Source organism: Zootoca vivipara, chromosome 14 (genome assembly GCF_965207765.1).
Source record: "Zootoca vivipara chromosome 14, rZooViv2.hap1.1, whole genome shotgun sequence".
In the NCBI taxonomy this organism is placed as follows: Eukaryota; Metazoa; Chordata; class Lepidosauria; order Squamata; family Lacertidae; genus Zootoca; species Zootoca vivipara.
The window spans coordinates 7,548,284-7,574,862 of record NC_142597.1 but is presented as its reverse complement, the minus strand read 5'-3'; the positions used below and the strand labels follow the sequence as shown (position 1 = coordinate 7,574,862).

Sequence of the window (26,579 nt, the reverse complement as noted above, 5' to 3'; positions counted from 1 at the left end):
TCTTTATACTTGCCATGGAGCTCCTGTCAATGGAGGGAGTCCTTCCACACGGCAGCTTGTTGTGGAAGCATGCATGCAAGTTTTGTTCAGCATCCACGTGACTTCATCCTCATCAAAATGCTGCCCTACATTATCTTCCAATTTAATCCAAAATTACTATGGAAAATCTGTTAAGTAATCCTTTCCCTCCAAACAGATTAAATGGAGGGGGGCAGTGCGGAATGATGCATTTTGAAAGGGACACCGTTATGTGAATGTCATTTTTAAAAAGTGCATGCATTTAGCAGCACCAACTCCGCAATAAAATTCTGTGTGAAAGTGCCCTGGATACCCTGGAACAGCCTGCATGAAAGCCTTAAAAATTTGTAGGTGGACATGCCTGAGTTTTTCATTGTCTTTTGCCTACACAGAAATAAATCAGTTGCCCAGAAGCCACAGTTGTTACCTTTACATGTTCATGTTGCAATTTATGCTGCTCCGGATTTGACAATCATACAACACTTTCTGTCTTTTAGAAGCAAAGCCGGTCATCATGTGTTGGGAAAGCCAATCCCTGTGAAAATCTTCCTTACAACATCATATCACTTCAGCACTTAGTTGTGGTGTCTGATCTAAATTCCTCTAGAGAGGGGATTTCCAGGCCTATCTAGCCACAGCAAAACTGCCTGAGGAGGTCTTTCCTGGGTTTAAAACTGCCAGCTACTTTACTCTTTAATTGTAAGATACTGGTAGAATATATTTTTTAAGCCATTTGTGATAAGGACTGCTTTCTTTATCGTAAAGAGAAGCCAGAAGGAACTTTGCGCAGTGAGATTGTGGGCGATTCCAGACTGGCTGCTTATTGAGCACTCATGTTGATAATGTTCACACCAAACTCGCTTGGATCTGGTACATCATCTGTTTATGGAGCATTCATCCTGATAAGCTTGGGTAGAGGTTTCATTGCATTGCCAGTTAGTGGTTATTACCCGGCACTTTCCAGCACAATTTTCCATCTCTTTTCTTATTGGACTTTTTGCAGTTAGAAAAAAACAAAAACAAAAAAACAAAAAAACAAAAAAACAAAAAAAGTACGGAATGGCAGTCAAATTTTGTGCCAATAAACAGCCCATCTGGAAGCACTGTGCCTCTGTTTTCTGTGGCTTCAGTGTTGGAAACCACATAAATAGCACTACAGAAGGAACAACAGCTGGAGGTGGTCATGTAGCATCAACAAACAATTCTTAACATTTCCTGCAGTGCTTCTTTTTAGTATGTTTTTGCCAATCCATTCTGGACTGTGGCACTGACATATTCTAAATCTAAAAGACTGATGACCAAACCATGATTGGCTCTTCCCTTTTCTAATAAACAGGTTAAAACCAGCTGCCGGTGTGCGCAGTGAGCAGATGGATTAGCTCCGGCTGCAGCCCCAATTTTGTAGCAGATTTTGTATTTCTATTGCCCCTGCCTCCCCCCCTGCACATCGGTGCTGCTTCCAGAAGCACATTCTAAAGCTAGAACCTTCCTCCTAAAAATTTTAATATGTGTGGCAATGTGATTTGGGGACGCGGGTTTGTATATGTGTGGATGCAGGGCTTGTGTGTGCAGGAAATTGGGAGCCTGGTGGCCTTGTTGGGTGAGCAGAGAGAGATTTTGTAGGAGACGAAAATAAAAATCAATTGGGGGGGGGGAGGCGATATCAAACCATACACCAATAACTTATTGGCCAGTCTAGGGTTGCCATATGTCAAACAGCGAAAGTTGTTGAGTTTTTTTTTGGGGGGGGGGCAAAGTTGTTCAGCTTTTTGAGCAAAATCGCAAAAAAACCAAAACGTTTTTGAGCTATTTTTATGGAGAAAGGGCAAAAACGGCCCTGCTGCCATATGCCCCGATTTTCCCAGACATTTCTCCGGTATCCACCTGGACACTGCTGCCAACTGCAGTATTCCAGACATATGGCAATCCTACTAGAGCAGTGGATGGGCGGGGAGGCAGGTCCTCCCGTACTCATTTCGACCCTTCAACACGGCCTGGCATGCTTTGGGAGGTCACTTCTGATTCACGGGAATGGGAAGGATTCCCGACCCCTGGCTCCCAGCAGATATTTGGTGTCATTCTTGTGGTGTCAGCCTATTTGGCCTTCCTCACTTCGCCTCCCGTCATCTCTTTAAGCTTAACGAATGCACTGTGAGTTTGACGCAGCTGCTGATGCTTGCTCTCTGCCAAGCTGTTCTGTGCCTTGACACACTATGGGCCTAGAGACAAGGAGAGATGGGAAGAGAAGGGAAGCCGGGTTTGAATGTGGAAACCGAAGCACCAGAATCGGCATGCTGATCCCAGAAGCGGGGGTCCTTTTCTCAGCAGTTCTAATGTGGAGGGCGGATGGATCCACTCCAGCTCTTGGGAAACCCACTTAAGAGTTTGCATTTCTCCATTTCTGAAGTGACGGTCATATGCAGCTATCCTCTTAGATCAGTGCAAATTCTACAAAAACCCACCTGTTGCATATGCATTGTCTTACAAGTTGTTGCTAATGGCATCTGGGGAACAGGGGGAAATTGTTGGTTGAATAACCAGTTATTGCTCCTGACTTGCTAACCTGTACACCTTGAACCCTGATGCTCCTGCGAAAGCTTCAAATAAAGCTGTGGCCTGTTTAACACAAAAACCATGTACAGTGGTCTTCCTTTCCTGTCCTGCAGACTAGCCAGACATGTAGTTTGGCCTACTACCCTGACCAGCTCCGTGCTTCTGAGGCCTAAAACAACCTCAGTGCAAACAGCGTTTTTGCTTGGACTTGTGCCACATGTACTTTCAAACCCTCCAAAGCGTCCCCGTTTCCCAGGGACAGCCCCTGATTTACAGAAGCCGACCCAGTTTCTGATTTGATCAGGAATGTCCCACTTTTCCTTAGGACGTCCCCAATTTCATCAGATAACTGTTGGAGGGTATAGAATTATGTGATCCCCGAGCCAAGGAGATATGATACAACCCTTAGAACAGGGGTTCCCAACAAAATTTTCTCGAGGACCCCTCATCGTGCCACTATTGTGACAAGGACCCCCATTAATTCCTAATCCTAAAATTAAAAAGTGAGAGCCAAATTAAGAGTCTTTTTGTATTTTATATTTATACGTTTTTTACAGTTACAACAGAGTACTCCATCAGTATACAGTTAGTTTTAATTTTCAGTTCTTAATGAGATGAACCACTTTTTAACCAACGGTCCATTTTTAACTACGCGAACTGTAGCTTCCGCGAAAAACGCTTTGTTTACAAACACTACTGTTTTGCAAAGAGGCAGCGCGCGCCAGGGAGGAGGGAGGGGAATGGAGAAGGATATCTGCGCAGTAGCGCACAAATGAAGCCGACGCGCGCAAAGCATCTTGGGGAGGTGAGCATTAGTAGAATGCGCGCGCTGCCTCTTTGCAAAACAGTAGTGTTTGTAAAGCGCCACCTAACAGCATACAGCAGAACTACTGCCTCATCTAATTCTAGTTTTGCACTAGACTCTGCTCATGCAGGAAGCGGCCAAAACAAAAAATCTGTTATCATACAAAATGTATTTAATATATTTTTTATTCTAATAGCATCTTGCGGACCCCTCTGGCATAGCTCGCGGATCCCTGGGGGTCCGCGGACCACCTGTTGGGAACCACTGCCTTAGAAGACAGCTGAAGGCAGCCCCGTATAGGGAAGTTTTTTTTAAAAAAAATGTTTAACATTTTACTAAGTTTTTATATATGTTGGAAGCCACCCAGAGTGATTAGGGCAAGCCGGTCAGATGGGTGGAGTAGAAACAATAAATGTATTAATATTATTATGGAATAGGATGTCCCTATTTTCATCAGAGAAATATTGTGAACTGGTCTGTCACTCACATAGGCAGACAGCTCCCCACTCCCCACTTTATCTTTTTAAATAAAGGATGTTAATAGGTGTGGCTGATGGTGCACTTGGGCCCAGAGGAATGTCAGATATAATGGCAACCACAGTGTGTGGGATGTGTAAAGTCATCCTAATAGGCTAGCAACTGCATTCATTCTGGCCCCCTGCACTTTGACTGATCATCTCTGGCTGGTTTAATTCTCAAACCTGATAGTTTACCCCAGGTCCAAAAGTGTGCTTGCACTTCCACCCCTCTGCTTGCAAGACTATTTCTGTCCATTAAAATTTGAGGACTCTTCCACCTACTCCTTAGAGCAGGGTCCTGGACTTCTGTTCCAAAGTTCTGTCCTGATTAGAAAGGGACGAATGTGACAATTTTGGTTTCTGTGTTTCTCATTTCTTCTAATCTTAGGTTTAGTTCTCCACGTTTCCACCAGTTTGCATTTTTTTTTTAAAGTCCACATGGAAATTCACCATTTTAGTATGAATTTCTCCTAAACATTTTTGCAAAGCAATTTTGCCAAATAAAATGCATTTTTGTAGGTTATTTTCAGTACTGCACATTATAACCCAGTATTAAGCTTTCCTGTACACATTACTTGGCAGAAGTGCACATTTTGAAGGATGCGTTTCAATTTGCATATTGCTTTGGGAAGTAGGCAAACTAGGTAGGTGCACTTTTAAATGTGAACTGAATCACATTTCTCCTCCACCCCATGACTGGCAGCACCGATTGAGTGAATTGATCCATGTCAGCTTGCAAATGCGCTATTTATTTATACAGTATCCAGTCTTTTCTCTGAGTTTTAACTCTCCACTCCCCACAATTAGGCCATATCTGCACTGCACACTGAAAACAATATTATACAACTTTTAAAGTCATGGCTCCTGCTTCCCACCCCTCAAAGAATCTCAGGAACTGCGGCTTAGGGTTGTTGAGAACTGTTAGGAAGCCCCGATTCCCCTCCCAGAATTACAGTTCCCAGAGGTTTTTTGGGGGAAGGAGGAATGATTGTTAAAGCACTCTGAAATACAGTGGTGCCTCGCTTAACAAATGCCCTGCTTAACGAAATTTCCGCTTAATGAAAGGATTTTTCGAGCGGAGGTTGCCTCGCTAGACGAATTCGTTTTATGAAAAATTTGTCTAGCGAATCGCGGTTTCCCATAGGAATGCATTGAAATTCAATTAATGCGTTCCTATGGGGAAAAAAAATCAATGCATTCCTATGGGATTCTCTAGACGAATTTTTCGTTATAAGAAAAGACCTGTGGAACGAATTAAATTCGTCTAGCGAGGCACCACTGTATGCAGCTATGTGACCATAGGGATTTCCTAACAACTGCCAGTACCCTTAACAAACTACAGTATGCTTCCTAGTTTTTTGGGGGGGAACTCGTGACTGTGGTATGATACAGCTTTACATGTATAGTGCAGATGGGACAAGATTTTATTCTCCCAACACTGCAAGGTAAACTGAGCCAGTTCTCTACCATGGTCACTTAAATATGACTGAGGAGCGGAGTTGAAGTTTGGATTCCCTGGTCCTAGTCCAACATATTAATCCTGGGGTGGGGAGCCTGGGGTGTTCCAGTTGTTGCTGAACTACATCTGCCACTCCCCGACCGCTGGCCATGCTTAGATGGGAGTTATAGTCTGGAGGGCGTCATGTTGGAAGTGTCGTGTCTGTCTGTGTGTACACATACATACACAAAGTTACATCATCAAAAAAGAAGCTCATACGACAAAAGCTGGGGCCTTTGGCCATATTTTATTTCTACTAGATATCAAACACTTATTTTTTTAAAAAGCACAAACAAAATTGCAAAGTACAAGGTGTACTCCCTAACAAACGTGCTTGTCTCTCCAATGTCCCTGTATTTTTACTACTGTTGTGTGCTTTCTACTTGGACCAAGTCACCAATATTTAAAAGTGCATCTGTACAATAATCATCTTCTAGCAAAATCCACAGAATATATTAAGATATACTCAGAAGGATAATTGTGTACTCTTTACATTTTGACTACACTTAAAAATATATCTATACCCTTGAACAAACATGGAGTTGTCAGCAAGTCAACTGAAATACAGGTTAGCAAAAATGTAGCCATTACAAATGCTGCAGGCCAAAAGCAGTAGAACAGACAGAATTAGTACCACCCAAAATGTAGTCCTCAATTATAATGTCTGCCTTAAGGTTAAATATGGCATTTTCAAAGCCAGCTACATTACTGGAATGCATAAATCCTAGTGACTGTTCGTGTGTCTCCCATCAGCCCAACCACACTGCCTGCTGCATACATTGAAACCAAGAAAATGAAGCACATGAGCTTGCTTAACCAGAAGAGTATCGCAACTGGTGGTGTGGCATTGCACCCTTGTTCTTGCACACTAACACAGCATCTCTGGAAGGAGAAAAGGCCTTGCAGAAGCCCAAAGTGAGCAAGGGGAGGGTGTGGCAGAAACAGGATGTGTATGGCATCCCTCCCCAACTGCCAAGAATTGGCTCTTCGCAGCAACTCATAGGATAGGACTGGAATTCTGCACTGACTTACTTGGAAGCAAGTCCCTCAAATTCTAGGGACTTGCCATTAGTCTACAGCAGGCATCCCCAAACTGCGGCCCTCCAGATGTTTTGGCCTACAACTCCCATGATCCCTAGCTAACAGGACCAGTGGTCGGGGAAGATGGGAGTTATAGTCCAAAACATCTGGAGGGCCGAAGTCTGGGGATGCCTGGTCTACAGGCTGGAATCCAGTTTAAGATAGAGGGATGCTTAACCGCTTTATGGAGAGTACCATTGGCTTTGACAACATGGCTTTCATGTCTGAATATTTTGTGAGTTATTGGCACACAACTTGAGTCTCCCAACAGACTGAGAACCTGCTCTGAATTTTATGACTGCCTTCAAGTCACATTTGCCACCAGTTCACCCAATAGGTTTCCTCACAGATGTAACTTTGGAATAACTCTGGTGTCTGCAGTTGACCCTTAAAGTTAGTTCCAAAATTCAGCAGGGTCAATACAATTAATGCCCCATAATTTTGAGGACGGAAGAGATCAAACAAGTGAAGATGCTCAACAGCAGCAGCGTAATTGTTAAGGTTAGCTCAGACAATGATCAGGAACTTCTACTCTTGTAAGAAAATATGCAATTGCTAAGTCACCAGAAAATAAATGCCTGTGGATCACAGAGGGTTAAAAATTCCTGATGAATGGTGCACTCATGTTCCCATGCTGCAAAACTGAATGCTTTCCTTTGCAGCCTAGAAATTCTAAGTGCTGTTGAGACAGCCAACACAATGTCAGAAGACCTGCCCCAGATTTATCAGTTCCAGTAATAAGCCATTATTTCTCCATGAAAAGGATACTTCACTGAGGTTCGTCTTTCATTAAAAAAAAGAAAAAAGCAAGAGATTTTGGTGTCATCAGCAGTAATGAGCCTGTGTAGGCAATAACTGTGGTTCATAGGCAAACAGGTTTATTACTGCGCAGACAAGTACCTACAGTATGCTCATGGTACAATGGATAATGAAGGGCATGTTCGCTTAATGGCCACAAACCCCAGATAATGTGCAAAAGAGCCCACAAGGCCCTACAACTTTCCACATGGCCAGCACTAAATCAGGAATGCAGGGTAATTCTTTGTGGTTGTGTCGTCTTGCTTCGTGAAATTCCAGGCAGTATCCATCTTCTTTGTTGTGAGCTTAACATGACTTGGTTCCTGGAATTGTGTCCAATAAGACACACCAGAGTCTTCTCACCTTGCAATAATGTAGGAAGGGATGCGCATGGCCTTTCCTCTTTTGCTTGTATTAATAGATTTAACACCCTGGTGTTGTTGTTTTTAACTCCAACCACACCCTCAGGACAGTTTATAATATAAAAAAGTGTTTTCTGTGTTTTTTACAGTGGGATTTCCATAGATTTCCTCCAATATACTGAGATTAATATATCAGTATGTATGTGGGTCTAGAATGAGAATCTTACTGCACGATGGGGTGGGATTTTTTTTATTTTTAAACAATGTATAGTGGAGAACTTAAAACCCGATTCACTTCAGCTTCCTGCCTCTCGTCATATAACGTATTTTCAAATAACAGTTGGAAATATTTCCTTCTCTTAAAGGCAGGAACAGTTTACCACAGGGGTCCCCAAATGCCCCCCTTCACCCACAAAGGGCCACTTGAAAACTGCTGAAGGTCTTTGCAGGCCACTTAGATTATTTTTTCTGCCAGCTATCGCAATTGTAATATGCAGGGGTACAAGCTGTAAAATTTTTTTACTGTCTTTCTATTGCTTCTTTTCTTTCTTATATATTGCATTACAATTTGAATTCCACGACAAGAATAAAAATGCAATACTGGTATATAAAAAAATTAAAGCCGCAGCAGCAGAAACACAATTAAAGACCAATAGGACAATAGTTCCACCGACACACCGTAGACCACCTGAGTGAAGTTTGCAGATCACTGGTGGTCTGCGGACAATGATTTGGGGACCCCTGGATTGCTGCATTATAGAACGTGTCAATTTGGTTTCTGCGAAGAGCCAGCGTAATGAGGGTAGGCAAGCAAAGGACTGTGGCAGCTGAAGATTTCACAGAGCCCGTGGACAAAGACATCCTCCACAGGCCTCAGGCCTCCACCTCACTGCCGTTATCACCAACTTCTCCTCTTCCCCATTAGAGCTCCCATCTGCTTGTTTGCCAGAGAGCCAACAAGCAAGAAGGCTGTGGCACAGACCTCACCTCCACCGCTGTCTGCACCAGAGCTAGAGGCAGGTGAACAGGCAAGTATCAACATTCAAGAGGAGGAAAGTGGGAGCCCTTCTCAATTGTAGGCTCTCCGGCAGAAACCCAGCCACATCAACCCTTAATGTTGGCCCTAGCAAACAATTCATTTTTCTGTGTGGAGTTGCTACTTACAGTTTGCATTACATTAGGCTCGACTGAAGGAGGGAGGGGTTTGATTTATGACGGGTTCTCCCTGCCCTCCCTTCATTACAAAATAAGCCCTTATGCTCTCCCCCCCACAAACTATTTCGTACCACGAACGACAGAAATCAAAGATGGCTGCAAAAGGAATGTGTGCTTGGCAGAAGCCTGGGTGTTCATTAATACGTAGCAGATGTAACAGCTTTGAAAGACACTCCACCAAACAGGTGCATTAGCGAGAATGTAATCTCCCCCCAAGCCGTCGCTCTGTATAGATCTCTCATTCCTTCTGGACATTTGCTCAATGAACAACCAGGTGCAGGCCTGAGAAGACCTCAGGGGATAAGGAAATACGTGGCCAACATGAGGATGAAAAGCATGGAAGGGCTGGCGAGAAGTAGAGCTGCCCCTGATATCAAGCGGTACTGCTCTGTGCACATTTCGCGCACCACATGTGTCACGACTTTCACTTCCATCTCATCTGCAGTTTGGTTCCCCTGAGGAGTGATATACTCCGTCAGTGTGACGTTCACACAGTCTCTCATAAAGACATCCTTCGAAACACGGTCCTTGTACTCTGGGTAGTAGACTCTGTCGGAATAGCGGTCGCGGTTTTCATGCCACCACCGCTCCTCGTTGGGGTTGCGGAAACCAAAGTTCATGTTGGACATGGCACTGCCCAAGAGGTAGCCGCCCAGGGCTCCTGCTGCCACCCCTGCGACAGCTGCTCCGGCCACATGCTTCATACTGGGGGGCTTGGCCGGCTTAGGCTTCCACGGTTTGCCTCCGTAGCCCCCACCATAGCCCCCACCGTAGCCAGGGTTCTGCTGAGGGTAACCAGGGTTGCGTTGAGGATAGCCAGGGTTCTGCTGTGGGTAACCAGGGTTGCGTGGCGGGTAGCCAGGGTTCTGTTGGGGGTAACCAGGGTTTTGAGGATAGCCTGGGTTGCGTGGTGGCGGGTAGGCAGGGTTCTGCGGATAGCCGGGGTTCTGCGGGTATCCAGGCTGACGTTGGCCTCCTGTGTTCCAGCCACCACCGCTGGGTTTGGGCCTTTTTTTGGAAACGGAGACATCGCTCTGCAGCAGGATCAAGAGAATCGCTACCCAGCAGGTCACCAGGTACTTCCCCATGACGGTCATTCTGCAAGCCAAAAAGGAGGAAATCTCATTAGATAAAGAACAATGTTTCTGGCACAAAGTGAAATGGTTCTCTATAGCAGGGTGTGAGAACCTTTTCTAGAGCAAGATACACCCTCCTTTCTGAGCAGCCTTCCAGGAGCCACATGCAGATTTTACCTCTGTGCTGTACCCTAGCTTTACAAATACTCACACACACCCCCACTCCTCCCTCCAGGTAAGCAAGAGGCATTACCAGAGTTCAAAGGCACATTCCAGCCAGGCAAAAACACTCAAGGTGAATTTCATGTTCTTTATTCAGCTCATAGTCGTCAAAGGAGAAGAAGAGAAAAATGGCTCTTTTCCCAAAAACATCCGCTTATATAAATTATTTACACAATGGGCCTTGCGTGATTGGCTACTTCAGGGCTACATCTGTGGGCCAATCAGGTTGTGGATTCACTTCTGCCAGCAGCCTGATTGGCTGCTCCTGCAGGCCAATCAGGTTGCTGATTCACTTCTACCTGGAGTTGGATTGGGTGGCTCCTGCGGACCAATCAGACTGCTGATTCTGGATCCTATTGTTCTAGGATTCAGCTCAGTACATAACAGTGGGTATGCAGCTAGACCACTGAGTGGGGTAGCCTGGGGAGGGGAGTAGCCTAATGTGTGTGTGGGGGGGTGTCCCTAGGGCCAGACAGAGAGGGCATTTGGCCCCTGGGCTTGAGGTTCCTGATTCCAGTTCTTTACATATTTACAAAGCAATTTCCCCCTATATAATGCATGTTTGTATGCTATTTTCATTAATATATACACTTCTATGTATATTTTACCCTAGTTTATGCATGTTTGCACATTTTACTTGGCTGGAATACTGCACTGCAAAATTTGGAGAAGTTCACGTTTCAAAGGATCCCTGTGTTTCTGTCCATGTATTGTTCACAAAGTACAAATCTGGTTAGGTTCATCTTTAAATGAAGACTGAATCTAATTTCTCCCCCATTTCTAATATTTGACCATTGTGTGAAGCTGGCTGGAGATGATGGGAGTTTTTATTTATTTATTATTACATTTCTGTATCTCCCTTCAACCAAGGATCACAGGGCAGTTTACAATATAAAAACACAAACATACCATAGTAACAAACTAAACAATACCCCCTTCCCCCCAAATGTACAGTTTTAAAGGCCATAGACTGCCAGAGGCATGGGAGAAGAAGAATGTTTTTGTCCGGTACCTTTTGATATGTAATGAAAGACACCAGGTGAGAACATTCCACAAGCAAGAAGCCATCAAAGAAAAGGCTTCTTTACTTTTTTTTTTAAAATAAATTTTTATTCAATTTCTAATTCAACCAATTAAAGAAAAAAACATTCTTTTATACAAAACATTATAAATTTTCATCTAACATTTTACTCTGCCGAGCTACGACTCCCCCCCCCCTTCATGCGGGTTTCTTATTGACTACATTTTTGCAGTTCCTTTTTTAACTGTTTGGTCAATTCGTAGGATTTATTTCAATCCTGCAAGTGTTTTTAAAGATCTACAGTTTTTCTCCATATACTCCACATATTTACTCCAGTCTGTTTGAAACCTTGTCTCCCCCTGGTCGCGTATCCTGCAAGTCATCCTTGCGAGTTCAGCATAATCCATCATTTTAGTCTGCCACTCCTCAATCGTTGGAAGTTCTTGTAATTTCCATTTTTGGGCTAACAAAGTCCTAGCCGCGGTTGTCGCATACATAAACAATACTTGATCTTCTTTTCTAATCTCTCCTCCCATTATTCCTAGTAAAAATGCTTCAGGTTTTTTTGGGAAAGTATATTTAAACATCTTTTTCAACTCATTATATAACATCTCCCAAAATCTTTTTACCTTATCGCATGTCCACCACATATGATAAAATTCGCCATCTCTCTCTTTACATTTCCAGCAAGTTTTGTCACTCATTCTATACATTTTGGCTAATTTAACTGGTGTTAAATACCATCTATACATCATCTTATACACATTTTCTTTCAAAGCAGTACATGCTGTAAATCTCAAAGTTTGAGTCCATAATTTCAACCACGCATCATAATCAATATTATGCCCAAAATCTTTTGCCCACTTAATCATTACTTCTTTTGTCAACTCATCTTTCGTATACCATTCTAATAACAAATTATACGTTTTTGACAGAAGCTTTGTTTTGCCTTCTAGCACTTCTATTTGGAATTTAGACCTTTTGTCCTCAAATCCAATTTTCCTATCTTCCCTAAGAACATCATTTATTTGATGGTATTGTATCCATCCTGTTAAAACTCCTTTAATTTCTTCATAGGGTTTAAGTCTCCATCCTTTATCAGTCTTTATCAGGATTTCTTCATAAGTGGCCCACCTCCCCTCCATATTTACTTTCTTCACTGTTAATACTTCTGCTGGTGAGACCCACCATGGTTTTTTGGTCTCTAACAGCATTTTATTTCTTTCCCACACCTCATACAGAGATCTTCTTATCACATGATTAGTAAACCCAGTATGAGATTTCTTTTTGTCATAGCATAAATATGCATGCCACCCAAATCTGTTGTTAAAACCTTCCAAATCTAGCAGATCAGTATTTTTTAACGTTATCCACTCTTTGATCCAACAGATACAAGATGCTTCATAATAAAGTCTTAAATCTGGTAGGGAGAAACCACCTCTTTCTTTTCTATCTACCAAGATTTTATGTTTTATTCTGGGTTTTTTCCCCTGCCAGAGGAATCTTGACAAAATCTTTTGCCATTCTTGAAATTGCCTTGTACCCTTCACCACCGGTATAGTTTGAAATAAGAATAACATTTTAGGTAAAATGTTCATCTTAATTGCTGCTACAGAAAAGGCTTCTTTACATGTTGCTGCCCTCTGGACCTCACGGGAGGAGGCACATGAAGAAGGGCCTCAGATGATGAACAAAGAGCCCAGGTAGGTTCTTATTGAGGCATTGCAGTCCAGAGCCATTTAAGGATTTAGAGGTCAAAACCAGCACTTTGATTTGGGCCCCGAAATTAATTGCCAGCCAGTGCGGTCGGGCCTGGAATGGCATTATATGCTTAAACCATCTTGCCCCTTGCCTGCTGAATTCTGCACCAACTGAAGTTTCCAAACCATCTTCTGCCCTACATATAGCATGTTGCCGTAATCTAACCTAGAGGTACCAGAGCATAAGCAACGGAAGTTAGGCTATCCCTGTCCAGATGGGGCGCAGCTGGGCCACCAGCCAAAGCGGATGGAAGGCACTCTGTAGCACCAAGGCCACCGGAGCCCCAAGTGACAGCAATGGGCCCGAGCTGCGTGCTTGCTCCTTCAGAGGGAGTGTAACCCCATCAAAAGCAGGCAACCGTCCGGTCTAGGGAACAACCTCCTAACAGTGCCTCAGTCTTATCTGGATTGTACTCCAACTCCTTGGGATCTAAGGCTGAAGAATATGGCTGCACAGAAAACTGATCCTCTACAGAGATTAAGATGTATGGCTGCCCACCATATCCCCAGACTCCTGAGTGGCCATTGAGAGCAGTAATACTAAGTTTAACTGCACTTTATCTATTTGTAAACAACATACAGCAGTAACTTTCTAAATAGACTACAGTCATACCTCGGGTTAAGTACGCTGCGGGTTGTGTACTTTCAGGATAAGAACGCGGCGGACCCGGAAGTGTTTAATTCCGGGTTCCGCTGTGCGTGCATGCGCAGAAGTGTTCTCTGCGCTTTGCCGCTCTGGATACGTACTTTTCGGGGTGTGAATGGCACCCCGGAACGGATCAGGTACGTATCCAGAGGTACCACTGTATGTGACTTCTGTATAAAGGAAGAAGTTGCAAGGTAACAAAAGGCACTTCCTTTTATAAATGCAATTGTATTATCAAACTACAGTGGTACCTTGGGTTACAGACGCTTCAGGTTACAGACGCTTCAGGCTTCAAAGTCCACTAACCCAGAAATAGTACCTCGGGTTAAGAACTTTGCTTCAGGATGAGAACAGAAATCGTGCAGCGGCAGTGCAAGGCCCCAATAGCTAAAGTGGTACCTCAGGTTAAGAACAGTTTCAGGTTAAGAACGGACCTCCAGAACTAATTAAGTTCTTAACCCGAGGTACTACTGTATCCACCTCCCCCCCCCTCCAAAAAGTTGGTGGCACAGGTGCCAGAAAGAGGATATATATGAGATATTGTCTTGGAATGGCTAAGGTAGAAATCCATTTTTCATCCCCAGTTTGGGATCTATGAAAGAGCTGAGAGACCTTACTATTTTAAATTGATTCTTAATTCATCAAATCCCGGATCTTCCAGTGGTACATGAACCACAATGTGAACTTTCCATAGATCTGTGCATGCAGCCCACAGACAGCAGGTGGCAATCTATTACAATATATAATCTATTATGCAAACAGCCACCAACTCATTTCCCATTGTTGCACACACACACTATTCTCAAACATGTTTGTGTTCTGCTCACTGGCAGCTGCATGCAGAGAAAGCAGAAGACATCAAACCCAGTGTCATGGGATTGTTGCGGCTACTCCTGAGTAAAAACGCTCCAGTCCGATCTGTCTTTTAAGGTTTTATTGTGCATACTATTTACAGTGCAGAGATAGCAGAAAACATGACCTCCCAGTCACTTGCAGAATCTGGCAATGGCACCCTTCTGCTTCGGGGCCAGCATAATAGCTTGGGGACCCCGAAACGCCGCCCCCTAAACCTGTGTTTGGGCGCCAGAAGCGGCTGCGCTCCCTCTTCCACCTGTTGGCTAGGGCAGTGCAGGGGCTCTGATACATCGCTCCACTAGATGGCTGGGGCGGTGCAAGGGGTCAGATGCCTCACTGAGCCCTCCGTCCATTCAACATTCCCCCCGCCTGACCCACTGCTACTGCTGTCGCTGGGCGAAGTGCTGGTCAGGATGACGGGGGGAGGCTCCCTGTAGGGAGTCCCCCTGACATCCAGAAAACAACCTGAGCTATTGGAACAATGCTATCACTAGGCTGCAGAATTACGAAGAGAGATACAGTCCCTTGAAAACACGGAGGTAAGATCAAAACTCTGCTGGCAGTGAACCTCCCAGGTAATTCAGATCAACAGGCAGATTTCAGCCACTCTGCTTGGCTCTCACTTAGCGTTGTGAACTCACAGGGCCCTAATGATAAGAGAGGTTGTAACTTGGAGAACTTTCCTTTAAGCGGTTCTGAAAGGCACATGAACCCTCTCAGATGCTACTCTTTGCCAACATGGCTTCTTGGCTTCCATGCACATAGTGTCTGGCTTCTAAAATCTCCATTTCTGTTGATGCCCCTCCTGTTACCAGCATATAGGCTCCTCCTGGGCCAAGACAGGGTGGCCTTGTGTCCTGCTTTACAGAGGAGAGGACTCGACTTGAAGAGCTGCCCAGTCCAAATCCTTTTAAGAGTAAAGACCAAATGGAGACCAAGGGCCTTGAAGTGACCCATCTGCACTGGACAACAGACTGAGCTGGTACACAGTCACCTGGTCATCTCTTTCTCACTATATTGAGAGGAATTGCATTTCTATTCAAATGGTAGTAATTGCTTCTAAATTTGCATCTCGTCCAGTCATTCAGTTTTGGATCTATGAAAGAGCTGAGGCACCTTATTTTTTTAAACGGGTCATTTCTTCAGAAGGAAACAAGGTCTCATCTGCACTAGACATTTAAAGCAGGCATAGGCAAACTTGGCCCTCCAGCTGTTTTGGGACTACAATTCCCATCATCCCTGACCACTGGTCCCGTTAGCTAGGGATCATGGGAGTTGTAGTCCCCAAACAGCTGGAGGGCTGACTTTGCCAATGCCTGATTTAAAGCATCATCATACCACTTTAACAGTCAAGGTTTCCCACAAGAAATCCTAAGAACTGTAATGCGCTAAAAGCTGCTAGGAGACCCCTGTTCCCCTCACAGAGCTACAGAGCGGTTTAATAGTCAATCCCTCTTCCCAGGGAACTCTGAGGAGAAAGTGCCAAGAACTGAATCTGGGACCTTCTGAGCATAAAGCAGAAGCTCACTCTTCCTTTGAGTAACAGCCATGGCGAAAGGAAGAACCTTACCCCGTTACATGGTATGCTATTAAACAGCACACGAAACGGAAAACTGCATGAACACCAAAGGCTAAAGGGCCTAAATAGGTACTACTCTGTGAAACGGTGTCAGTAAACGCCTGTAACATGAATACATCACCTAAATAGACCACCACACAATCCTTTCAAAGTGGATTATTATTTCTCAGGAGTTGGTTGGATAATTCAGTTGCATAACTGAGCAGGGTGGCTGTGCAGATATCACCTCATGCAAAAAACTACAGGGCAAAATGTTCTTAATGCAACTCTACAGCACACCATGTACAGCAGAGCATGTATAAACACATCTGGTAGCTGGTTGAAAGCCTTGACGTATAGAATGGGCAGCTAGATTTCACCATCATCCCCTCTGCCAAGGGAGGGCAGGGATTTTAAAAATAGCTCTCATGACTTGCTGGATTTTGCGACAGGCCCAAAGCAGATGGCAAATCAAATGTGTGCTAGCAGGGCCATTTCTAAAAAACAACAATGCTTTTATCTAACTGCAGCTTTAGTATGCACGGCATTTAACTGAAGAATGAACCCTTTTAGTAGTGTCTTTGTTTTCAATCAATGAGTGCCATTTTCTTTGTTTAAAATGGAAAAGAAGAACTATGAGTTATGTTAAATGTTTTAATGCATTTAATGGGACTGTATTTTAAAACTAACCCCCCTTCAAAAAAGGAAAAAGAAAGCCACCCCAGATATGTGATTTTATCATGCAATATTATTATGCATATATAATTTTAAAATGCTGATTTTTTTATGACAACCCACAAGTCCAAATGTACTTGGTATCGTGATGAATTTTGAACCTTAGATTTTTGGCAGCCATCTGTTTTGTGCATTTAAACTGCAAGCCTGCCTACATTATAGCCGCTACTTGAGACACCCAAGCAAAATTTTGCTTAATGCTCCTATTAAAGTGGAATTTGTTGAAATATTTATAGTACTTAAAAGTTAGTTAACATTACGTTTATGGGATGCAAGATCACCACCCACCTGATTCCAGAATATTGCTTCATAGGCTATAAAAATCCATTCTAAAAACATTTGGTTTCCTAAGCAGAGCTGGATATAATGAACCAGGAACATTATGGCAAGTATCAGTGAGGTGGCTGAGCTTGCATTTTGCTCATGGGTTGACAGTTGTCAGACACAGTCACAGATCATTATAGATACATAGAGTAAATATATTTTATGTTGATGAAGCAAACTTCAGACCACCCTTGGCTTAACTGTTAACTAAACCTGCCAGCAGATCCAGTGACCGTTTGCCCCAAGGTGCTCATATTACAGCTCGCCTGGGATGGTGAGCCCCTTGTGCAAACTGTCACTGAATTGGCCCCTAAAAGTTCCCAAATGTTAAAAGACTTGAGCCTTTCTGGTGTTTGGTTACAAGTGCAAACATAGCATTAAAACATGCCAATGAATCAAAATAATTGCAGGAGCCATTCACCATACTAATGGAGGATTAAAAACAAAAGCTACTGGTATTTGGATTTACTTATAAGAGCCTGAGTTCCACTCGCACAGGCTACATGACCCACATGCAGGCTGTGATAAACTGCTTCAGAGGTTTTTGTTGATTACACCATATACAAATCCTGTTAAACAAAGGAGAGCAGGATGGACAGTGAGTTTAATTAACGCCTGGCCCTTAGTATGGTCCATTTTGGTACCAATGACAGTTTCGCCCCCAATACAGTCATACCTCGGGTTAAGTACGCTTTAGTTTGAGTACTTTCAGTTTAAGTACTCCGCGGACCCAGAAGTGTTTACTTCCAGGTTCCGCCACGTGCGCATGTGCAGAAGCGCTCTATCGGCGCTTCACGCATGCTATCGCCCCCCGGATTAAGTACTTTTCGGGGTGCAAATGGCATCCGGAACCAATTAAGTACTTAACCCGAGGTACCACTGTACTATACTGTAAATGTTATTTTTTTCATCTAAAATACTGTCTTATTTATTTTATAGTACAGTACATTGCTTATTGCCTTCATTTTATGGATCAATGGTCTCGTTAGACAGTAAAATCCGTGTTAAATTGCTGTTTTAGGGGGTGTTTTTCATCGTCTGGAACGGATTAATCTACTTTCCATTACTTTCAATGGGAAAGTTTGCTTCAGGTTAAGTACGAACTTCCGGAACCAATTAAGTACTTAACAGGAGGTACCACTGTACAAGTAGCAGGAAGGGAGGGTAGACATGATTTTCAACAGGACTGCTGTGGGGGAGGAGGGGTTAATCTCCCTTCTCCCTGCCCAACACGATCCTGATCAGATCTCCCTTGGGCAGCTATGCTAGTTTCTTAAAATATATCCACCACATTAAATGCAATTAATAGGTAGTATTTAGAACTTAGCATTTGTGGGCTGCAAAACTCGGGAGCGTCCAAGAAAAAAACTTTTTTCTCCAAAAATGTTTTAATACTGATTTTCAGTTAAAAAGGAAATGCCAAAGTGGTTTGCAGATTAAAATGGCAGGGCAAGCCAGTTAAAAACAAGAACAAACCACACGGAATCCAATATGTAAATACTGCTGGCATTGAATCTGAAAGATCATAAAGCACAGCCCTGTTGAAAGCAGCTTTTGAAGCTTATAGAAGAGAATCCTGTATATGTCCAAAATTGATTGACAGCACAATCCTACCTTTCTACTCAGAATGAGTCCCACTGAATTCAATGAGCTTTAGGCTGTGTACATACCATACATTTAAAGTACCCCCCACACCAGTAAATTGAGAACTGCAATTTACCCCTCATGAACTACAATCCCCAGCAGCCTTAACAAACTACAGTTCCCAGGATTCTGTGTGTGCTTTAAATGTATGGTTTGTGCACAGCCTTACTCGTCTCAGGCATAGCTTTGTAGTGTAAAAGTTATTTTAGCTGAAGTTTGCTTTTAACTTTTGTTAATTTTAGCTGTATTGTATCAGGGCAGAGTTTATTTTACTGCTGCTTCTACTACAATATTAAGCAGCATCTATTTAGAGTTAACACTATGCAGAGTTTAGAAGGCCAGTAATCCCTTGTTGGAGGGCTTACGTTGACCTTAATATCTCTGTAAGGTCGGGTGTGGGAAGATCAGAGATTGTGACATGAGCTGTAAAGATGGCAGCAGAATTAAGGGTCAGGAGATCCAGAGAGGGCCTTAACAGAGAAATACATTTCTACTAATCAGGAGTGCCAACAATTCATAGCAATGTTTTTAATGAAAAAGCAGGCTTTTATAATATTAATTTATTTAGGCTACTGCTAGTATTAGGGATGGAGTGGAACCTCGATTCTGTTTTAATTTAAAGGAGATCCTACCTGATTCACATTTTCCAGGATGGTAATATGTGAGCCAAAACACAGGCACACTTCCAATTTTGCAAGGCAGCTCTCCAGTCAAGTAATGAGTATGCTTACTGGTGACTCATATCTTACGCAGGTGTTGTGTTTCAGGGATAGCTTGTATGGCCACATGGGCGTACCCAGGAACAAATCTAGGGGGGGGGGGGCAAGCCATGGTCGTCCAGGTTGTGACATTTCAGCACGGAAAAGGCGAATGAAACCAAAATTTTATTATATATAATTATAGCAGTGTTTTATTACGGTAGTTATTACAATTATTTGCTTGAATTTTTTTAAATATCTATTCTAGTTACATGTCTTATACTAATAACATTTTTCTTGGGTTTGAAGAAAATGTTGAGGTTTGTTTGGTGCGGCCTTTTTACGTACCTGGACTAAACAAACCGGCAGTTGTGTGGTTATAGTAATGCATATACAGTCCTGCCACCATGTACACTGGTTAAGGCAGACTACTGTGCTACACAAACTCTTCACTGGGAACAAAACTGAATTCAATAACCACATCTTTTAAAGATGTAGGAAAATTAAGGAGTACTCTCACCAGAAGAGAGTATGGTAGGGTGCCCCTCTTTCCCTCAGAAAATGTTGAAGATTATGGTGTAAAGCGACCCCCCAAGCTACATCTCCTCCTGGTGGTCATCTAGTCCCACCCCCTGTAATGCAAGAACATGCACCTATCCCATATGGGGATTGGGCCTGCAAAAATTTGGCTTTATCAGCACTACTATCCTGCCAACCAATAATATGCAGCTTGCCCAAACGGGGATTGAACCTGCATCATAGGGGTTATCAGCACTATTATCCTGTCAACCCAGGAATAGTACCTCAAAGTTTTGATGGGAACCTGGGGGTCATCTAGTCCAACCCCCTGTACCACAATAATATGCAGCTTTCTCATATGGTGAAAGAGCAATTGCCAAAACAAATCTGATAAAAGGGGCCCGAGGCTATGCACAAAGAGGGGGTAGGGTAGGGTAGGATTAGGGTAATTTAGCTGCTGGCTACAAACTGCCAAGCCCTTAAGCAGCAGTTCAGCCCAACACAGGACTGCACGGCGATCAGGGAAACAAAGAAACTAGGATTAGAGTGATTTAGCTGCTGGCTAGAAAGGGACTTAGAGGGAACCTTTACGATGCAAAAACCAACAGAGGTGACCCAGCAATCCTTCCCTGTCCCAGGGAATGGTCCACACTGAGGATGAACACTGCAACTCCGCTCTCCGCTGCCGGCTGTTTTTTTTTTTTGCTGCGTGGGAGCTTCCCCCCTTTTTTTGCTTCTCTAGGGAGGGGCAGCTGCACCCCCCTGCCCCATGCTGGGTACACCCATGTATGGCCATAGCTGAAATCTCAATGTGGTCAAAACAACCCTTTTAAAACTGGGAAACGGCCTGTAAAGAACCCACAATGGTACATGCTAACTGCTTTTAAGCTCCCAGACTTGCTTACCAGTCTCTGGGAGGCTCTTGAGCAGGCATAGGCAACCTTGGCTCTCCAGATGCTTTGGAACTACAACTCCCATGATCCTTAGCTAACAGGGCCAGTGGTCAGGGATCATGGGAGTTGTAGTTCCAAAACATCTGGAGAGCCAAGGTTGCCTATGCCTGCTCTTGAGGGATCTATCAGGGCCTTCCAAGATCTTGTAAGAGCCCAGTAAGCAAGTCTGTGAGCTTTTAAGCTCTCCACCTCTCAGGAATTTAATTTGTGCGATCTCAGCTGGCGGGCCTTCAACTGTGTAAAGCTGAAACCGCACGTCAGCCACACGTGGGAGTTATCTTTATACGCAGGTGAAACATGCGTTAAAATGTGTAAAACAATACACAAAAATTGTCTTAAGAAAAACTACTTTGCAAAAATGTGTGTATTAGGCAAAACTGCACACACCATGTGTGTATTAGGAGAAACGTGCACCAGAATGCTGAATTTTCACGAGGAGGGTTTAAGGGGGGGGGGAATAACAAAGTGATGTGGAAATGTGGAGAACTGAACGTAAGATAGGAAAAATGATAAACCAAGAAATGGAAATTGGCAGATGCACCCATCCCTAATGACTACGCACAGACCTGGGAAAAGGGCCTACTGGACTCAAAAGGACTTACTTCTGAGTATTCATGCATTGGATTGCACTGATAACTGATTTATACAAACAGGGCTGCCTCTAGGTAGACTCCCAGTGGCGCGGTGTGCCAGGGCGCTGGGCCGGTAGGCGGGGCGCTGCGCGGCGAAGTCGCGCGGAAACCATGCTGAGCCCTGCGAGGGCGGGGGCGCCGGAGCGATCTCCGCCCCTCAGCGCCAGGGCGCCCGACCTGCTCGAGACTGCCCTGTATACAAACATGCTTCCCCAAAAACCTCAACTACGGGGCATTGCTGAGAATCATGTACATTCTCTGTGGATCCTTATGAAGCGAAAACAGCATCATCCACATGCAAGAGAAAGGCACCAGCAACAGGGGTGTAGCTAGCTCCTTTGGTACCCAGTACGGCTGGGCGGAACAACCCACCCATGGCGCCCCCCCCCCGAACGGATCGATGCATCGGCAATCTGCATGGGGATGACAAGATCGCTCCCTGAGCAGATCGCCACACGGCCGATTGGAGCATCTGTGATCCGCCCGGGGTGGGGTGGGGATCTTGTCACCCTCCTTAGGCATGAAATCCCGTGGCAGAGCGCCCCCCCGCCCCCATATCCCTACGCCAGTGACCAGCAAGCTTGGAGGAAGTGCAACTGTCCTTGCCAAAAAGGGGGGGGGCTTTAAGGGGGCAAAAGCTCTCAAGGAGTTCTGGAAAGAACCCAACTGTCCCGTGAGAATCAAGTATGCTCAGCGACCATGAAGGGTGGGTGGCGTGGCGTGGAATGGAGTGTCTTGGGAAAGGGCATGGCTGGCTGGCACCCTGCACAAGATCAAACCCTACTGCGACATTTTTCGCTGGGGCCGCTTGTTTCCTTCTGGCACAAGGGAACTTAATATTTAATAAATGAAGTTGCCAGCCTTTCACATTTCCTTTGCCATCACAATTACAGAGCAATCCCATGAATGTTTACTCAGACAGAAGTCTCACTGGGCCCAAAGGCTGCATTAAGGCCTTGACCACACAGGGCTGCCAAATTACAGAGCAGAATATAAAAGCTCAATTCCCACCAGTATTGTGAAAGCTCAAAGTGAGGAAGATGTTTTAGAACATTAGTGCTGCTACCAAGTTACTTATGCCTCTTATTGTTACAGGAGAACCATCGCCCTTTCAGCCTGCATCAATGCTATGTGCTAATGTTATGCACAAACTTAGGCTGTATACACATTATTGCATGTTGGCTACCCCTCTGTAGCTCTAACCACCACTTCTGTCTCTACTAAACTTATGATTTGGAACAACTGCAAAGAAATATTCATAGAAAATTGCAGAACAACCTCTTTAACGTGGACTGCTCTCACCAAAAGCTCATGTTTTTAAATCTGTGGTGAATGTTATTACTTGACAGATCAATCTGAGCAAAGCTTTTCTGACCTCATTTTAAGCATGGCACAGTTATGATAGCAAGAGAGTGTTTTGGCAAAGCCCTGGGGGATGCTCTCTAGGGCAGTGGCTTCCAACCTTTTTGGTACGGTGACCTACAAGTCCAACTTTATTTGGTATGGGGACGCATGCTGTACTGTTTTTTAATATTCGGTTGGAAGCTGCCCAGAGTGGCTGGGGAAACCCAGCCAGATGGGCAGGGTATAAATAATAAATTATTATTTTTATATTATTATTATCATCATTTTACTGTCACATGAATTTTGGACCTTAGGCCTCTGGCAGCTATCTCCTGCATGCATTTTAACTGCAGGTTTGAGTGTTTTATACCTTTTATTTGAGGCAACCAAACAAAAATTTACTCAATGCCCCTATCAATGTGGAATCTGTTAAAGTATTTATCGTACTCACAAAGTTATTCAGTTTTGCTATGCAAATATAAAAAAACCAACCACCTGATTGCAGGATATTGCTTCATAAAGCTATTTAAAAAACACATGAGCATTGTTAGATATAACAAACTATGACTTTTCTAATCGTAAAGTCCATTAGCGGTGTGGCTGAGCTTGCATTTTGCTAATGAGTAAGTAAGTGCAGGATTCGATGGTTGTCACAGAAACCATAATGGACCCTGCTTAGCTTTGCAAAGGTGCTACCTGGTTGGGTTCCCCCCCCCCCTGCACTCTGAGATCATCATTGATACACAACATAAATACATTATTTCTTATTTTGACTAAGCAAACTTCAAATCATCCTCATCTTAACTATCAGATAATCATGGCAGCAGATCTAGTGACAGTTTCTCCACAAGGTGCTCATACAGGGAGTTGCTTTGAGTGAGGATGGCAACCAATGTGCAATGGTGGGAAACCTACTGGGAATGCTGCTCAGGGGAATCACCAGGCATTGGCAGAGTGAGAGGAGCTCCCTTTACAAATCAGGGTTTCTGTGGAGCCAGAAGACAGGCAAAACTGCTGGCTTGGAACTGCATGTCTTTTTAACCCTGTAACTGCTGGTGCGTGAGCAGGACTCACTTCTGATGCCCAGAGAGCTGAAGAAGGATTGCAAAATGTTCAATGCACATTTCATCCCTTGCAAATTTCTGAGATGATCCTAACAAAACATTTTCATAAAGCAAATGTGTGTGGCACCTTAAAGCTTGCTGTGGCATAATCCTTCGCAGGAAAATGCCTACCGGTAACCTTTAGGGGATCTTTCTCATTCCTCCTACGAGCCATCTCTGGGAGCAATGCAAAATGATCAAAAAGCAACATTCTTTGCTCCAAGAGGACTGTACAACCAACCAGGGTGTTCTTGGTGTCAAGGGTTGTTATGTAATACCCAGAAGCATGGCTGACATGTTATAAGCAAGCAAAGATTTCTTGCCATGAGAGAGAGAAGCTAAAATGCAGAAATGAAACATTAGAAAATAAGCCTGGTAGGTGGGGAAAGGGGGCAATTCCATGGTATGTTATCCAGAAAAGGGACCACAATGGAAGGGGGACTACCACAGTTCAGTGGCAAAGCAGACACCTTGCTTCAGTGATTCAGTAGTAAGGAACATACAAGACTGTAAAATAGATGCTGGGAAAGGAGACTGCTTAAGACCTTAGCAAAACCACTGCCAACCCAAGCAGACATTGGCTGTGTACAAACCCTTGAAGCACCCGCACCATAAGAAACCATAAGAAACCTGGGACCTGTAGTTTACCCCCAGCAGCCTTAACAAACTACAGTTCCCAGGATTGCTGGCTGTGCACTTTAAATGTATGGCGTGTGTACAGCAAAATGCCAGGGCAGATGGACAAACTGTCTGACCCACGGCTGGATTTAGGTTTGATGAAACCGTAAGCTACTGAAGGTATGTCCAGCTGTCCTTTGTCAACAACAAATTGTCGTTGTTTTTTGTTGTTGAATATATGCTAGATCAGGGGTCAGCAAACTTTTTCAGCAGGGGGCCGGTCCACTGTCCCTCAGACCTTGTGGGGGGCCGGGCTATATTTTGGGAAAAAATATGAGCGAATTCTTATGCCCCACAAATAACCCAGAGATGCATTTTAAATAAAAGGACACACTCTACTCATGTAAAAACATGCTGATTCCTGGACTGTCCGCGGGCCGGATTTAGAAGGCGATTGGGCCGCATCCGACCCCCAGGCCTTAGTTGGGGACCCCTGTGCTAGATGGTAATTTATGGACCTAATAGGTATCTTCTCGAAGCTACGGACATGAGAACATGAGTTTGACCAAACTGCGGGAGACAGTGCAAGACAGGAGTGCCTGGCGTGCTATGGTCCATGGGGTCACAAAGAGTCGGACACGACTAAACGACTAAACAACAACAACAATAGGTATCTAAAGCCATTTGCACATAACAAAAATATGTATTTTATCAAAGTAATGCAACCAGTCCATGCAGAATGTAGGCACTCTATATGAAAAAGAGCAAACCTGTGATATTTGAGGGAGCAGGCTAGTAGGCTTACATCCTAGGAGCCTACACAACACAAAACACTGTTGCTGTATGTAGGTTTTATTATACAGTATTTGTTTTTTTATCTTGTATTTTGGAAATGTACATCCAGGTTTCACCCCCCCCGCCTTTAAATTGTTTTGGGGCCCCCAAGAGAGTGGGGCCCTAAGCTAGAGGAGCTTGTTTAGCTTATAAGTAAATCCGGCCTTGGTCTAGAGACCCAGAATGTGTGGGGCAGCTTTCCTCCCTACGCCACAGCAATCTTTAGGCCCATCGTTCGGCCGTTAAAGCAGCATCTCCCGCATCTTTTGCTAACCTGGCGAGGGGAGAGGCAGGTGTGGGGTTTTTTTGGGGGGGGGGGAAGGAGGGGCGGAGAGGAAAGCTGGTGGCAAGGCAGAATTCTCCACGCGGAGGAGGGGGCGCATCCCACCTCCCCTCCTCGCACGGCCGCCAGCGAGCCCTCCCTTCCAGAAGGCTGCAACCGTCCCCTTGCTTTCCGGGCCCCCTCCGCGTCCTCTCCATTTAAAAGCGCACACCAAAGCCCCCCGGCCAGCGCGGCCTGCCTATGGGAGGGACACCTGGACAATGAGAGCATTGAGTCGGGGTGCCGCCGAAGCCCGGCAATTCCGGTGCCCCAACCCGCTTCTCCGGGCTAGAGAGCGGCTAGCTGGGCCAACAAACCGCCGCTTCTGGAGCCCGGAGCCCTCCCTGCGCTCTCTCCCCCCCATCGCGCCCACATCCCCAAGCGCTGAACCCACCTGCGCGCCTCCTCCTCCGAGGATCCTAACGGCCAGGGGCTCTCTCGCTCTCTCGCTTTCTGCTTGTCTCGCTCTCCAGCTCCGCGTACGCAATGAGACACCCGCGCACGCGCTTCCAGGGCGGCGGACTTGCGCTCGCCTCCGCGCTGGCGAGGCAGAGATTGGCCACCGCGCCCGCGTGGCTTGGCAGAGAAAACGCGGAGGGAGGGCGGAGCTACGGCATAGCTGCCAAGTTTTCCCTTTTCTCACGAGGAAGCCTATTCAGCATAAGGGAAAATCCCTTAAAAAAAGGGATAACTTGGCAGCTATGAGCTACGGCGAAAAGCCGCTCATCTTCGCCCGCACCCATCCATCTGCTGATCCCCAGGGGTTCTTCATCTGTTGTTGTTGTTGTTGTTGTTGTTGTTGTTGTTGTTGTTGTTGTTGTTGTTGTTGTTGTTGTTGTTGTTGTTGTTGTTGTTGTTGTTGTTGTTG

General features: G+C 44.6%; 1 protein-coding gene across 1 annotated transcript; it reads right to left on the bottom strand.

The window, feature by feature from the left end:
- Positions 1 to 5,620: 5,620 nt before the first annotated feature.
- Positions 5,621 to 26,196, bottom strand: PRNP (prion protein (Kanno blood group)). Its single transcript, XM_035139717.3, has 2 exons — positions 26,106 to 26,196; positions 5,621 to 9,945 (listed from the first exon to the last, which is right to left on the bottom strand). Exon 2 carries the CDS (start codon positions 9,942 to 9,944, stop codon positions 9,141 to 9,143), a length of 804 nt encoding a protein of 267 aa, XP_034995608.1. The 5' UTR covers position 9,945; positions 26,106 to 26,196; the 3' UTR covers positions 5,621 to 9,140.
- Between the last annotated feature and the right edge of the window lie 383 nt (positions 26,197 to 26,579).

Coding starts and splice junctions, on each gene's coding strand:
- PRNP (XM_035139717.3), bottom strand. CDS start 9,944: ATGACCGTCATGGGGAAGTACCTGGTGACCTGCTGGGTAGCGATTCTC.